This window comes from Geotrypetes seraphini, chromosome 12, assembly GCF_902459505.1.
Source record: "Geotrypetes seraphini chromosome 12, aGeoSer1.1, whole genome shotgun sequence".
Taxonomy (NCBI): domain Eukaryota; kingdom Metazoa; phylum Chordata; class Amphibia; order Gymnophiona; family Dermophiidae; genus Geotrypetes; species Geotrypetes seraphini.
The window spans coordinates 115935896-115951150 of record NC_047095.1 but is presented as its reverse complement, the minus strand read 5'-3'; the positions used below and the strand labels follow the sequence as shown (position 1 = coordinate 115951150).

Below are 15255 nucleotides of genomic sequence, written 5' to 3'. Positions count from 1 at the left end.
CAACTAATCCTGTCTTGATCCATTTGTAAAGTGAGCAAGCCCTGGTGTCATGCCGGATTGTGAAACGAGCAGGGGGGGACAGTTCAGCCACCCAGCCCTGACAAAAGATAAGCAGATAAATTATCTCTGTGCCAGAAATTTTGCAGCCCTATCCATTTTAAAGAGGACTGCTGATTGTGCAGTCTTGTGGCTAAATGGATCGGCTCTGCATTTTATGGTAGGCCTGTTTTGTGCAGTTCTCTAAATCAGCCGTTCTCAACCCAGACCTGGGGGTACACCTAGCCCCACTGAGTCTTTAGTTTTATGTTTTATTAAAAACATGATATACTGCTTGTTCTTACGACAGGTCCAAGCAGTTGACATACTTAAAAAAACACCAAAAAAATGCAAGGAAAAATAGCTCCGTCAAAATATAGGACAGACCTAAACAAAATTCAGTCGGAACACTTACATATTATATACTTATTAAAAAATAATCCCAAAACAACTAAAGGCAGATGAAACAATCTACACATACACAGATGACATCCTTGTCCTCCTTGAGACTGACCAGAACCTCACCAACCTCCACGAAAACATTACAGCTTGCATAATGAGACTCCGTGCCTGGTCCCTCTCGGTACAGATGAAACTAAACGAATCAAAAACAAAATTACTCTGGCTCGGCCCAAAATTCGAACACCTGCCCACCCTTTTCGCACTACCCACAGGCGATGCACTACAGCTTGAATTCTCATGCAAGGTCCTTGGCATCATTATCGATTCCTCTCTCTCGCTCAATGACCACCTCAACTCCTTGGCAAAATCATGCTTTTTCAGCCTCCACATGCTGAGGAAAGTTAGATCCTACTTCAGCCAACAACACTTTGCCATCCTTGTCCAATCCATCATCCTCTCCAAACTAGATTACTGCAACGCCATCTACTTAAATCTATCAAAAAAAAGTCTTCTAAGACTCCAACTAATCCAGAATACTGCAGCCAAACTGATCTTCTCAAAACGCAAATCTGACCATGCCTCCCCACTTCTTGCCAAACTTCACTGGCTCCCAATAATCTCCAGAATCCATTTCAAATGTTCCTGCCTGGCTTTTAAGATCATTCACGGCACCCTCCCTCCCCTTATCCCACTATCTTTCAACTCCTCCAGTCCCGACTCCTCCAGAACTGCCCAAAGGTATAAACTAGCCTTCCCCTCTCTACGCGGCATCCACTATGCAGGCAAACTGGGAAAATCCCTTCTCTTCAAAATCACAGGTCTTTGGAACGACCTCACCATCCCATTGCGGAACCTGGGCTCCCTTCAGTTATTCCGCAAACAACTGAAAACTTGGCTTTTCATCAAATTGTAACTCTATCCTCCCCCCCTTTTTCTCCTCCCTTCTACACATAAGTTCATGTAAACCTTTTTCTTCTTCTCTACCTATTATTTAAGTTCTTGTAAACCATGTCGAGCTCCATACTCATGGAGATGATGCGGTATATAAACTTAAGGTTTAGATTAGATTAGATTAGGGGAGATATGATAGAGGCATTTAAATACCTACGTGGTGTAAATGCGCACGAGTTGTGTCTCTTTCATTTGAAGGAAGCTCTGGAATGAGAGGGTATAGGATGAAGTTAAGAGGTGATATGCTCAGGAGTAAGGAAATACTTTTTTACAGAAAAAGTGGTAGATGCGTGGAACAGTCTCCCGGTAGAGTTGGTGGAGCCGGAGACTGAGAATTCAAGAAGGCATGGGATAGGCACGTGGGATTTCTTAGAGAGAAGAAGAGATAATGGTTACTGTGGATGGGCAAACTGGATGGGCCATTTGGCCTTTATCTGCCATCATGTTTCTATGTTAATATAACTACTATCTCAGTACAAGCTGAATATCTTCAAAAAGTCATATGCCACACAAAATGATATTCAAAGTTTCAAATACCAGGAACTAAGTACTCATACTCTTCAATACAGGACAGCAGAAGAGACCTCAGTGTTTCTCAGGAATATCCTGTGAAACTGTCTATGGCAATAAATATACTGTCATAGAGAAATACATCCCTGGTCTCAGCTATTTCCACTGCCTGATAAAACTTCCTTCTCACTTATTATCACTCTTTTGTTATTCAAAATATTATCGAGGATAATCAAAATATAGAGAAGAGAAAGCACTTATCTTAATTGTTTCTTCTGGTAATGTAAAATCACCGCAGAATGCAGTTTTAGAAGAAGCGAGGTAGAATAACTATCTCGCTTAAAGAAGTCGATCTCCTTTTCCAGAGTCAACCTCTTGCTTTCAACGATATCCCGACAGGCCCTGTTTCGCCCTACGGCTGCATCAGGGGATTATTTTCTAAAAGAATAAAGTGTAATATATATTAAGATTCTCTATCTTTCTATCTCATAAACAACCTTCAAATTTATTTCACTTACTTTTAAAGAACGAGCTACTGCTTCAATGATTTCCTCATAAAGAAATGGCGCCTCGGCATTCTACCGAGCTTATAAAGGGTAGGCACTCCACGGTAAACCCGGAGATACAGCCAATCACTGCGACTTCCGGGTTATCTTTAAAAAAATGCACGCCATTCTATTTTGGTATTAAGGCCATTAGGAACACACGTTTTTAGTCTAAATATCCATTTCTGTTCTTTTTGATGGAGGTAAGTTCTAAAATCACCCCCCTTTTCAGAAGGATACAATTTTTCAATGATCCAGCAGCGCATTTCCGAAAATTGATGATTCAAATCTAAACAATGCTGTACCATGGGTGCCTCTATCTTAGTACATGTTAAGCATGACCTATGCTCAATAATTCTGGTTCTAAACTGTCGTGTGGTCTGCCCTATATATAGTAAATTACAAGGACAACAGATCGCATAAATTACACCACTCGTGTCACAAGACGTATATGCTCTCAATAAATATTCTTTATGGTCAGTTGGATTAACAAAAGCAGAGCATTCTCGCATATTGTTACATACTGACATCATCAGAGACAGACGCGGGAGAGGAAATCGGCAGTAGAAGGCTGCGAAGCAGCGTGTTTAAAGTGCTGCCCACGCGGCTGGAGCCCGGAGGTTTGTCGGCGGTGGGAGGGTCAGGAGCAGGCCAGATCGAGCAGAACAGCGGTACTTAAAGAAGGGGGAGGGGCCGAACGGAGAAGGCCAGATCGCGGTAAGAGAAGGGAAAGGTAGGGTGGGGGAAAATGCTGCTACTGCTATACAGGGACTTGGAGGGGAAGGGAAATACCGCTGCTGCTTCTGCACAGGAAAAGGGGAGGATAGGAGGGAAATGCTGTTGCTGCTGCATAGGGAAGTGGGATGGAAATGCTGCTGCACAGGGAAATGGGGAAAAATGACAGACAGACAGCGGGAGGGAGGGAGACAGAAAGAAAGAAAGAAAGACACAGGGGCAGGGAGAGGGACGCAAAGACAGACAGACAGAGAAAGGGGCCCAGGGAGAGAGAGTCAGCGGGAGGGAGACAGACAGACATATATTCTAGCACCTGTTAATATAATGGGCTTAATGACTACTATATTTATAATCCCCGTGATTTATTTTTGCAACGATCTCTTGACATGCGGTGTCTAAAATTGAATCAACAGCTCCAGTTGTGCGTAGTGTATGACTCCATTGATCTTTTCTGCAGGATTTTGCTGTTTCCACTGTGCCGGTATATGGCAATGCACACCTGAAGAGCTTCTGTGGCATGGCTGGCCCAGACACCATCGTCATCGGTAGCAGTGACGCAGCCCGGAGAGCCATGAAGGTATCGGCAAGGGGGGGAGGGGGACGCGAGAGGAATGGATGGTGTTATAGCTTAAACAGGACAGCAGAGGGCAGCAGTCACCACCAGTGTTCCCTCTAAGCGGGCGGGTGTTGTGAGCAAACTTTTTTCACCGTGAGCCAAAAATATCGGGCGCCAGCAAGTTATGAGCCAACTCGCCCGATTCTCCTCTCGCCGCCCTGCCATCTGCCGTACGCCTCTTCCGATCGTGCGCTGTGACGAGAAACGTGTGCGCTGCGATGTAATATTTTGTGCGCCAGCGCACGCCAGCGCAGCTTAGCGGGAACACTGGTTCAAATGGTTTTATTTATTTCCCCAAATTTATTTTTGTTATACGCATTGAAAATATTTGATATTGCGTTTAAATCAAAATCTCAATAAACTTGAAACGAGTGCCCGTGAGATTGTGGGAGGGTTAAATACTCAAAACTTAGAAGTTTTTGCTACGCCAGCTTTCTGGTATCTTTACATACAGTGGCGTACCTAGCATATGTAACATCCGGGGCCCATCATTTTTTGGCACCCCCCCCCCCATCTGTAAGAAAAACATGATTTTTAGTAACAAACCACACGTCACACATGAGTACCTAGGAAAAGGCAGCATCTTACATATTGCAGTGAGCAGTACATCAATACACCCATTGTAAAACTAAACAAGCCAGACCAGCACAGATCAATCCTACACCGTCAATCCTAACAGAAAACCATGTCTTTCGAACACACAGAACACAGAAAACACCTTCGCCTAGTAAGGAATATGTAATCACAAACTAACCCCTCCCTCTTTTACAAAACTGTAGTGTGGATTTTAGCTACGGAGGTAACAGCTCTGATGCTCATAAAATTCTGAGCATCAGAGCTGCTACCACCAAGGCTGGTGCTAAAAACGCTTCACAGTTTTGTAAAAGGGGGGATAAAATAAAAATACATAGACAAAGGTTAAATTGAACCAGCAAGAAGCTGGACTCTGCATACAATGCTTCACAGAAACAGTGACACATGTCTCCTAAAGCAATAAATAAATAGAAATTTTTTTCTACCTTTGTCTTCTGTGGTTTCTCCTTTCCTCATCTTCTTGTAACTCTCTTCCTTCCATCCACTGTCTGCCGTCTCTCTTCCCCTATATGGCATCTTCTCTCCTTCTATGCCCCTTCCAGAAACTGTATGCCTCCCCCTTCCATCTCTCCTTTCACCCCATTGGTCTGGCATCTCTCTCCTCGCCTTCCCTCTCCCACACCTCTCCTCATAGTCTGGTATCTCCCCTTCCCTGATTCTCTGGCATCTCTCTCCTTTCCTTTTCTTCCATCTTTCGCTCCCCCTCCATGCTCTCACATCTCCCCCTTCCTTTTCCCTTAGACTGGCATACCTTCCTCCTACGCTCCAAGCCCTGGCATCTCCTTTAATTCCCTCCCTCATCTTCCTTCTCCCTCCAGCTGGGTACCGCAACACTCTTCCCTGCAGCTCTGCACTTCCCCACAATTGCCATGCTTCGGTTCCTCTTCTTCCTTCCTTCCTCCCCCCCCCCCGCGGGACCCTGCGGCACCATCAACTCTTACTCCCTCTAATGTCGGCCCTGCAGCTCCAGACTTCCTCGCACCTTCTCCCCTCCCCCTTTGGATCGCTATTATTTTAAATGTTATAGCCGCGGAGCTGTATCCATCAGTGGAGATGTCTAACCTCGGCCTGCCCCGGAACTCTTACTGCAACAGTGACTTCCTGTTCCTGCCTAGACGGGCGGCTGCTGCAGTAAGAGTTCCGGGGCAGGCCGAGGTTAGACATCTCCACTGATGGATACAGCTCCGCGGCTATAACATTTAAAATAATAGCGATCCAAAGGGGGAGGGGAGAAGGTGCGAGGAAGTCTGGAGCTGCAGGGCCGACATTAGAGGGAGTAAGAGTTGATGGTGCCGCAGGGTCCCGCGGGGGGGGGGGGGGGAGGAAGGAAGGAAGAAGAGGAACCGAAGCATGGCAATTGTGGGGAAGTGCAATCCCCCCAATGCGTCCCCTTACCTTACCGACGCGTGTGTGCGCTGTGAAGAGAAACTTTGCGCTGCGATGTAATATTTTGTGCGTGAGCGCAGGCCAACGCAGCTTAGCGGGAACACTCACCACTAGTTTCTGCCAGCAGCTTCGGAATAAAATTTTCTAATCCAGCTGGGATTAAACAGCGGCTTGGTGAATTTTGGGATCTGCTGCTGCTACAGAGGTCTCCCTCTGCTCCTGGAAGATGACGCACAAGTGTGTCCATGCTATATCCACGCTTTCCCTCCACCAAAGCCACACCTGCACGGGGCTTGCAAGTTTTGCTACAGTACCCTGGTGGTTTTGTTAATTACAGAAACTGGAGAATGTTCGTATTTTCTATGAATATAGAATTTGGGATTGGGAAGATGCCGGAAAGATGGAAATCCATTAAAGAATCTTTTATAACTGCCTTCTGGATTATTGAACTGTTCTGGAAGTAAAGCAGATGAGGTGGGGGGGAAATGGATCCGTCTCTTGTATTCATCAAATACCCAAGCCCTGCTGTGCAAATTACTTTATTTTTAGTGTTTTGGTCATCGCCTTTCTTGGCTGATGGCAGTAGCTGGAGATCTTTTGAGACTTCTGTCTTGGGCATTATGATCATGGTAATCTGTCCTTTCTGCTTCTACTACTACTATTTATCACTTATATAGCGCTGTACATTCTGACATTGAATAGACGGTCCCTACTCAGAAGAGCTTACAATGTAACTTGGACAGACAGCCATGGTGAGAGGTGTTAGGCGTTGACAGTGGTCTCGAAGAGATGGGCTTTTAGCTGGGCCTTGAACGTTGCCAGAGATGGAACCAGCCTCAACATCATTGCCTTGCTATTTCTTTACGTCTCTTCTCTTGTTTTCAGACCATGGAGCAGCTGACGGACCACCATTATGAGACCCTGACAGTGCCAGATGATGCGGCTGCAAATTGTATCTATGTGAAGGTGGGCCAGAAAAACAGCTTCCTGATTCACCGCAGTGCGGAGGAGTTTCCCGAAAGTGCCAAGGTATGAATTGGTGGTAAGGAGCTCCCTGGTTTTTTTGGGGGTTTTTTTTTTAGCAGCTGGCACATTCATTCGCCTGCAACACAACTAAAACTGTGGCTGCTGCTTGGGGTGATCCTCCTGGATCTGTTCCTTTTGTTAGCAGTGGTGAGAACGTGGTAACATTTTTGGGAAGCAGCAAATAGTCATCGTTAACACTGTGTGCCTCCAAAGGATATTATAGGTGCAGACGGTCCCTACAACTGTTGCACTACCTTTGGGAACCTCTCCAAATATAGACAAAGCCTCTAAGGTCCTTAAGAGTTATACTGGACTCTACCCTATCCTATCTTATGAACCCCAAATCTCCAACCTATGAAAAAAACCTTCTGTAGCATGAGACAACTAAGACTAATCAAATCCTTCCGATGCTTGTGTTATCCCAACTAGACTACTGCAATTCTCTCTATGCTGGCATTATCTCTACCCTAGTTGCACAAACTACAAGTGATACAAAATACAGCAATAAGACTAATATTCAAACTGAGAAAATGTGTTTCCATCTCACCTTACTACATACAGCAGACTGCACTGGCTAACTATTAACGCTAGCATCACCTTCAAACTTATCACGTGTAATGTTCCACATTAGAGAATAGAGTAACGCAGGAGGGTCAAATCCACAAACGCAACACTCAGACTCAGAGTAGTGGAAAGGTGCAAAAAAAGACTGGTGGACTCGAGATATCCCACACAATTCTTTATTTCTTCAATACACCATATATCGACTCGACATGCGCATGCTTCGGCCAAAGAGACCTGCATCAGGAGTCTACAATCATAAACACGTATATTAATAAAAAAAATTTTCACTCATGAGATTAATAATGTAAACATGTGCATATAAGAAATGAATCATCATCAAAAAACAAAAAGAGGAAAAAGGGAAGTAAGAAGTAAGGCAATGACAAAAAATGGAAACATACTATTGACATGATAAAAAAAGATTGAATACATCACCGTATACATATAGAACATAAAAATATAAATATATACCATATCTAAAAACAACAAAACTTTGCACTCCATGCGAAACCACTCAAAACAAATGCATGCTAATAAGATAACTATTGAATAGGAAAAATACATATAAAATACACATTCGGCCCAATTAAACCAATATATGAAAGCTATAAGTGTTTTATAAATTAACAATCCATAAGAACCATTAGAAATATATATTTAAATAAAACACATTTCTTCTAGAGGCAAATCTTGAAAACTGTATGCGATCGTATCTCTCTTTTAAAAAGAGCTAATAAGAGCGTACATATTAAATAATGCTTCAGAGCTTATTCAATTAACTGGGCTGGGTTTGTACTTTTGATATGCACTTTGTGGTTTCAATATGTATGCTCTTATTTGCGTGCGTTTGTTAGTTCTTTTTAAAAGAGCGATACGATCGCATACAGTTTTCAAGATTTGCCTCTAGAAGAAATGTTTTTATATATTTTAACGTATTTATATATATATATATATTTCTAATGGTTCTTATGGATTGTTAATTTATAAAACACTTATAGCTTTCATATATTGGTTTAATTGGGCCAAATGTGTATTTTATATGTATTTTTCCTATTCAATAGTTATTTTATTAGCATGCATTTGTTTTGAGTGGTTTCGCATGGAGTGCAAAGTTTTGTTGTTTTTAGATATGGTATATATTTATATTTTTATGTTCTACATGTATACGGTGATGTATTCAATCTTTTTTATCATGTCAATAGTAATGTAATGTAATTTATTTCTTATATACCGCTACATCCGTTAGGTTCTAAGCGGTTTACAGAAAATATACATTAAGATTAGAAATAAGAAAGGTACTTGAAAAATTCCCTTACTGTCCCGAAGGCTCACAATCTGACTAAAGTACCTGGAGGGTAATAGAGAAGTGAAAAGTAGAGCTAGAGGAAAAATAAAAATAAAATAAACATTTTAACAAGACAGCATTGATCTAAATACTTTGGAAGGTAGAAGAGAGGAGAGAAAGGAATAGAAGCAGAAGGGGGAGCCGTTGAACAGTAGAATTCTGCAGCATCCACTATCTCCTCCTCTCCCTATTGGCTAAGGCTCTTAACATTTGCATATCTTCTTCCCATTGGCTAAGGCTCTTTGCCTGCATTGTGATGTCATAGAGCTTTATGGTTATAGAAACCTAGAAACATGATGGCAGATGAAGGCCAAATGGTCCATGTAATGTAATGTAATGTAATTTATTTCTTATATACCGCTACATCCGTTAGGTTCTAAGCGATTTACAGAAAATATACATTAAGCTTAGAAATAAGAAAGGTACTTGAAAAATTCCCTTACTGTCCCGAAGGCTCACAATCTAACTAAAGTACCTGGAGGGTAATAGAGAAGTGAAAAGTAGAGTTAGAGGAAAAATAAAAAGAAAATAAACATTTTAACAAGACAGCATTGATCTAAATACTTTGGAAGGTAGAAGAGAGGAGAGAAAGGAATAGAAGCAGAAGGGGGAGCCGTTGAACAGTAGAATTCTAGAGAAATTTAAATGATAGAAATAGAACAAAACAAAGACAAAAGGCAAAACAATAGATAAGATTAAAGATAAATCATAAGCTGGAAAGAAAAATAAAATAAAAACTTTGTCTTCAGTCCACGGTTTCAGCGTCAGTGATGAAGTGGAGCAAGTAAGTTTAGGAGGAGCGATTGACGTTTCCAGAAAGGGCTTCTTCAGGGAAGAGACTTGGCAGACAGTCCCAGGATGCCTATGTCTCCTCCCCTGCGATGTTCTCCCATCCATGCATTCCCTCCCAGACACACTGCCCGTGCCCCAGCCGCTCCAAGGAGGCTGCCCCAGATGAGGCCCACGGTGAATGCAGGATTCTCTCCATTTTTTGTCATTGCCTTACTTCTTACTTCCCTTTTTCCTCTTTTTGTTTTTTGATGATGATTCATTTTTCATATGCATATGTTTACATTATTAATCTCATGACTGAAAATTTTTTTATTAACATACGTGTTTATGATTGTAGACTCCTGATGCAGGCCTCTTTGGCCGAAACATGCGCATGTCGAGTGGATATATGGTGTATTGAAGAAATAAAGAATTGTGTGTGATATCTTGAGTCCACCAGTCTTTTTGCACCTTTCCACTACTCTGAGCCACATTAGAGAATGACACAGGGGAAAAAATTTGTTCCCATCCCTGCGACTACTGTCCCGCAGCATCCATACAAGCCTCAGTTCTGCAATATTTAAATTATTCCTTATAAATCAAAGTTCTGGCTGTTGAACTAGAGAAAGAGATGTTCAGATGGCAGGGCTTTGTTTATAAATTTTTATCAACACAACTAATGTACTACTTTTTATCCTGAAGCAAAAAAAAAAAAGAAAAGAAATAGAAATTTTTTTCTACCTTTTGTTGTCTGATTTCTGCTTTCCTCATCGTCTCATTCAATTCCTTCCATCCACTGTCTGCTTTCTCTCTGCGTCTTCCATTTGCTCTGTTACTGTGCCTCTTCCTTCCATCTCTCCCTCCCCCCCAATTGGTCTGGCACCTATCTTCTTCCCTCCGCTCCCCCCTTAGTCTGGCATCTCTGTCTTCTCCCCATTCTCTGTTCCCCATTTCCCTTCCAGTGTTTTCTCCCCACTCTCTGTTCCCCATTTTCCTTCAGCGTCTGTTCCATTCCTTTCCACCACCACCCCCTCTCACCACCCCCCTTCAGCATCTTTTCCTTTCCACTGTCCTACAGCACTCCTCGTGCGGTTCGAGCATCTCCCTCCCTCCCTCTTACTTCGTGGCGAGTTACAGTGTAATTTGTGCAAGCCGCCAGAGCCTGCCTGAAGTTGTGTGCGTCTGCGGGCGGAAGCTTCCCCTCTGACACAACTTTCGGTTGCATCAGAGGAGAAGCTTCCGCCCTCAGACGCACGCGACTTCAGGCAGGCTCTGGGTACTATAATATTATTCATTCAAATAAAGACTCGACATGTGCGTGTTTCGGCCTCAAATGACCTGCAACAGGAGTCTATAGTCCAAAAACCCCAAATATATAAACATGAAAACATCCATGAATAACATATGAACATGAACATATGAATACAAACATGAAAGCATCCATGAACAACATATGAATAATAAAACATTTGACATAAATTTTTTATATATTTTTTAAAAATTTAATATATTTTAAAAAACTTTTTAAAAATATATTTCAATATGTCCTATTCATATTTAATGTCAAATGTTTTGTTATTCATATGCATGGATGCTTGTTTATATATTTGGGTTTCTTTTGGACTATAGACTGATGCAGGCCATTTGAGGCCGAAACACGTTAAGTGTGGAGTCTTTATTTGAATGAATAAAGTATTGTAGCACCCAGAGGTCACCTTCAATGTTTTTTCCTGGAAGTACATAGGACAGGGATGGAAGATCTGAGGCCTTGAACGCCGCAAAACAGGCCAGATTTTCAGGATCTCTCTAATGAATATGGATAGTACTTCCATTGTATGCAAATCTCATGCATATACCTAAGGCTGTCCTGAACACCTGGCCTGAATTCCTGCATCCCTGACCTAGGAGTTAGCTTTTCAGCAACTGGCAGAAAGTTGGGCTTGAAGTCCTCCAGTTCTTACATCTTAACTCTCTTCCCTTACAGACTTTCCAGAAGCTGACAGACTACACCCTCATCCCAGCTGCCTGCACCGAGGTGGGGAAGATTGGGGGGACCCTGTCTTCCTGTTGCATTCTGATCAATAAGAAACTGTAGCCACCCACTGTTCCCATGAAGGCTCCTCTCCCAAGTAATCTCTTGTATGTTCTTTCCCCCCCCCCTGCTGCAGCGCCTTCCTTCCTGACTTCAAATATGCAGATGGGGGTGTGGCTTGTTTGGCTCCTCCCTCTTTTACCTGTAATGCCCCGAGAAGGCAGGAATGCCTCCAAGCTGTTTGGGCTGCTGAAATCCTCCTCCCAGCAGCCCAGGGGTTGGGTAATTGTAGCAGGCTAGATTTTGTACCTGTAGGTTCTTGAAAATAACAACACCTTTTTTTGGTTTATTTCTTAATAAAAGTGAAGTAAATGCAGATAACTTACAAATTGTGTGTGTGGCTATTTTAATAATCAAATTATCTTGGCTGGTTTTAAAGTGATCATTTATTTTTTTTTTTGAGTATATAAGGACGAGTTCAACTCTGTAATTGATGCGTTTAATTGGAGAGTTCAGTTTAAGTGTGCTAATGTTTTTAAGAGTTTATATGGGATTTTTTTCCCCATTGTTTCCTCTTTCTTTTAATTCGCATCGTCCTCAGTCTACTAGGAATATACATAAATTCAAATTAATATTCCCTTCTGTTAGAGGGATTCAAACTTTAGGTAAGCTCTCGCATTCTTTGGCATTTACTATGGTGAAAATTTGGAATGATCTTCCCTCAGTTATTAGAACTAGAGAATGACACGGTGGTTGTTAGCCGCGGTTAGCCGCGGGTAACCCGCCAAAATGGTGACCAAAAAAAAAAAGGTCACCGCAAGATCGGGGACAAGGCCATTCACCGCCCCGTGGAGTGGTGAATGGTTAGCACGCACGGTGAACGAGCATGAACACGTGGTGAAGAGTTCGATCCGGCAGCCCCCTCTCTCTCACCAGCCGTCCGGCCATGCATCTCCCTCCCTCCCTCCTTTTCCCTTACCTTATCTTGTTGAAACTGGCGATTTCTATAAGGCTATGTGCTGTATTACAGCCGGAGCCTTGAAGTTGCGTCGCGTTGCCTGCTGGAAAAGTCTCCTCCGACGCAACTTCCTCTTTCTGGTTGCATCGGAGGAGACGTTACTTCAAGACTCCGGCTGTAATACAGCACATAGCCTTATAGAAATCGCCAGTTTCAACAAGAGAAGGAAAGGGAGGGAGGGAGGGAGGGAGGGGAATCCATGGCTGGCCGGTAGGAGGGAGCTGCTGGACCGCGTGAAGGGTGCTGGGGGTGGAAGGATGGAGAGGAGAAGACGATGAAGACGGGGACGGGGTGGTGAAAGGGACAGCGGGGACGGTGACGGGGCGGTGAAGGGGACAGAATGATGGACCGGGGACGGGCCAGTGACGGGGACAGAATTTTTCCCCGTGTCATTCTCTAATTAGAACCTCCTCATCTTTGACCCATTTTAGAAACATTCTGAAAACGTATCCGTTTAAGAAATTCCCAACGGATAGCTGAAAGAGGATACTTCTTTAAGAATTTTTCTAATTAATCGTTGAATGTTAATATTCATTGGTTTTTCCTGTTTTATTACTGTTCACTAATGTATCACTAACTTAAAGTTTGTTAACTGGATCGAGTCCCCTAAGGCAGGGGTAGGCAATTCCGGTCCTCGAGAGCCGGAGCCAGGTCAAGTTTTCAGGATATGCACAATAAATATGCATGAGATAGATTTGAATCTCAAGGAGGCAGTGCATGCAAATCCATCTCGTACATATTCATTGTGGATATCCTGAAAACCTGACCTGGTCTGGCTCTCAAGGACCCAGAATTGCCTAACCCTGCCCTAAGGGAACGATCCGGTATATAAGACTGAAGATTACATTAGATTAGCTGCTCAAGTCGGGTATATAATGACGTTTTAATTGATTAGGTCAAGTGAGCAGAAGCAGAAATCCTAAAACATCTAGAACTGTTTCTGTTTATCACCGTGGTGTCGGAGCCCCTTCCTTGGAATGTTTCTGGACAAAAAAAAAAAAAAAATTTAGGGGATGATATTTAAAGCAATTTTAACCATCCAGAAATGGATTCTGGTCCATCAAAATCACTTGCTTGGGGCTTACCACTAACTTCAGCAGTATTTAAACTGGCCATTTTGGGGGTGTTCAAGCGTGGCATCAACATTTGGCTGGCTAAGTGCCGATATAATATATTACTAATAATATGAACACTCAAAGTATCAAATAATGTACTGTTTGTGTAACAGAGAAAAAAGACCTCAAACCCCCCCAGATATCAAGTCAATTGAAAGACACCCGTATGTAACATAGAAACATAGAAATAGACGGCAGATAAGGGCCACGGCCCACCAAGTCTGCCCACCCCAATAACCCTCCCCTACCTTTCTCTGTGAAGAGATCCCACGTGGCGATCCCATTTTGACTTAAAATCAGGCACGCTGCTGGCCTCGACCACCTGCAGTGGAAGATCATTCCAGTGATCAACCACCCTCTCGGTGAAGAAGTATTTCCTGGTGTCACCGTGTAGTTTCCCGCTCCTGATTTTCCACGGATGCCCTCTTGTTGCCGTGGGGCCTTTGAAAAAGAAGATGTCCTCTTCCACCTCGAGACGGCCCGTGAGATATTTGAACGTCTCGATCATGTCTCCCCTCTCTCTGCGTTCCTCGAGGGAGTATAGCTGCAATTTTTTCAGCCTTTCCTCCTACGGGAGATCCTTGAGTCCCGAGACCATCCGGGTGGCCATACGCTGGACCGACTCAAGTCTCAGCACATCTTTGCGGTAATGCATCCTCCAAAATTGTACACAGTATTCCAGATGGGGTTTCACCATGGATCTATACAATGGCATAATGACTTCGGGCTTCCGGCTGACGAAACCCCTACAACCTATACAACCCCTACGACGTATACAACCTATGATTTGTCTAGCCTTAGATGAAGCTTTCTCCACTTGCTTGGCAGTCTTCATGTCCTCACTGATGATCACCCCTAAGTCACGTTCTGCTACAGTCCTTTGTAGGATTTTACCATTAAAGGTGTACGTCTTGCATGGATTTTGGCTGCCCAGGTGCATGACTTTACATTTTTCGGTATTGAAACTGAGTTGCCAGGTCCTGGACCAGTGATAATACCCTTAAACCAGTAGGGTTTAGGGGCTTTATCACTGATCAAAAAACCTCTGCGTGTTTAAATATCTTCATGCATATTATACATTATTTTGAATAAATATTTAGTTATGTCACTTTTTCTTCTTTTAATACTTTTTATGCGTGTGGAGTTTTTTTTTTTTAGTGCTTATTCGCATTCATAATAATGTTCAAAGGTAGATAAGCAACCGCATTAATATATAAATGTGCAAAAAAATATCTTCTTAAAACAATGCAGCAAACTTCAGAAAAGAAGAATAACCAGGCACTTATCTTCTCTCCCAACGGAGTCCAAATCCATTTCACTCTTTCCTGGTTTCTTCAGGGGAAGTGCTCTGTTGTCAGTTGAAAGCGTGCCGCTGTTTAAATAGAAACATAGAAGATGACGGCAGATAAGGGGCATAGCTCATCAGGTCTGCCCACTCTACTGACCCACCCCCCAAGTCTACTATCCTAAGGATCCCACTCCTGGTGACAGGTTCCCTTAGCTTAACCCTCTAAGGCAGTGGTCTCAAACTCGTGGCCCAGGGGCCACATGCGGCCCGCCAGGTACTATTTTGAGGCCTTCGGTATATTTATCATAATCACAAAAGTAA

The 15255-nt window shown here is 43.0% G+C and overlaps 1 protein-coding gene across 5 annotated transcripts in view; it reads left to right on the top strand.

Moving 5' to 3' along the window:
- Positions 1-11902, top strand: part of DDAH2 (dimethylarginine dimethylaminohydrolase 2) — a 45472-nt gene extending 33570 nt beyond the window's left edge. For 4 of the 5 annotated variants that reach the window (XM_033917147.1, XM_033917149.1, XM_033917148.1 and 1 more), the window contains exons 5-7: positions 3637-3756; positions 6661-6804; positions 11466-11902. In XM_033917147.1, coding sequence (XP_033773038.1) covers positions 3637-3756; positions 6661-6804; positions 11466-11576 — 375 coding nt within the window. In that variant the 3' untranslated portion in view covers positions 11577-11902. Of the gene's footprint in view, positions 1-3636; positions 3757-6660; positions 6818-11465 lie in introns of all 5 variants that reach the window. The other variant, XM_033917151.1, reaches the window with a different exon arrangement.
- Positions 11903-15255: the final 3353 nt, after the last annotated feature.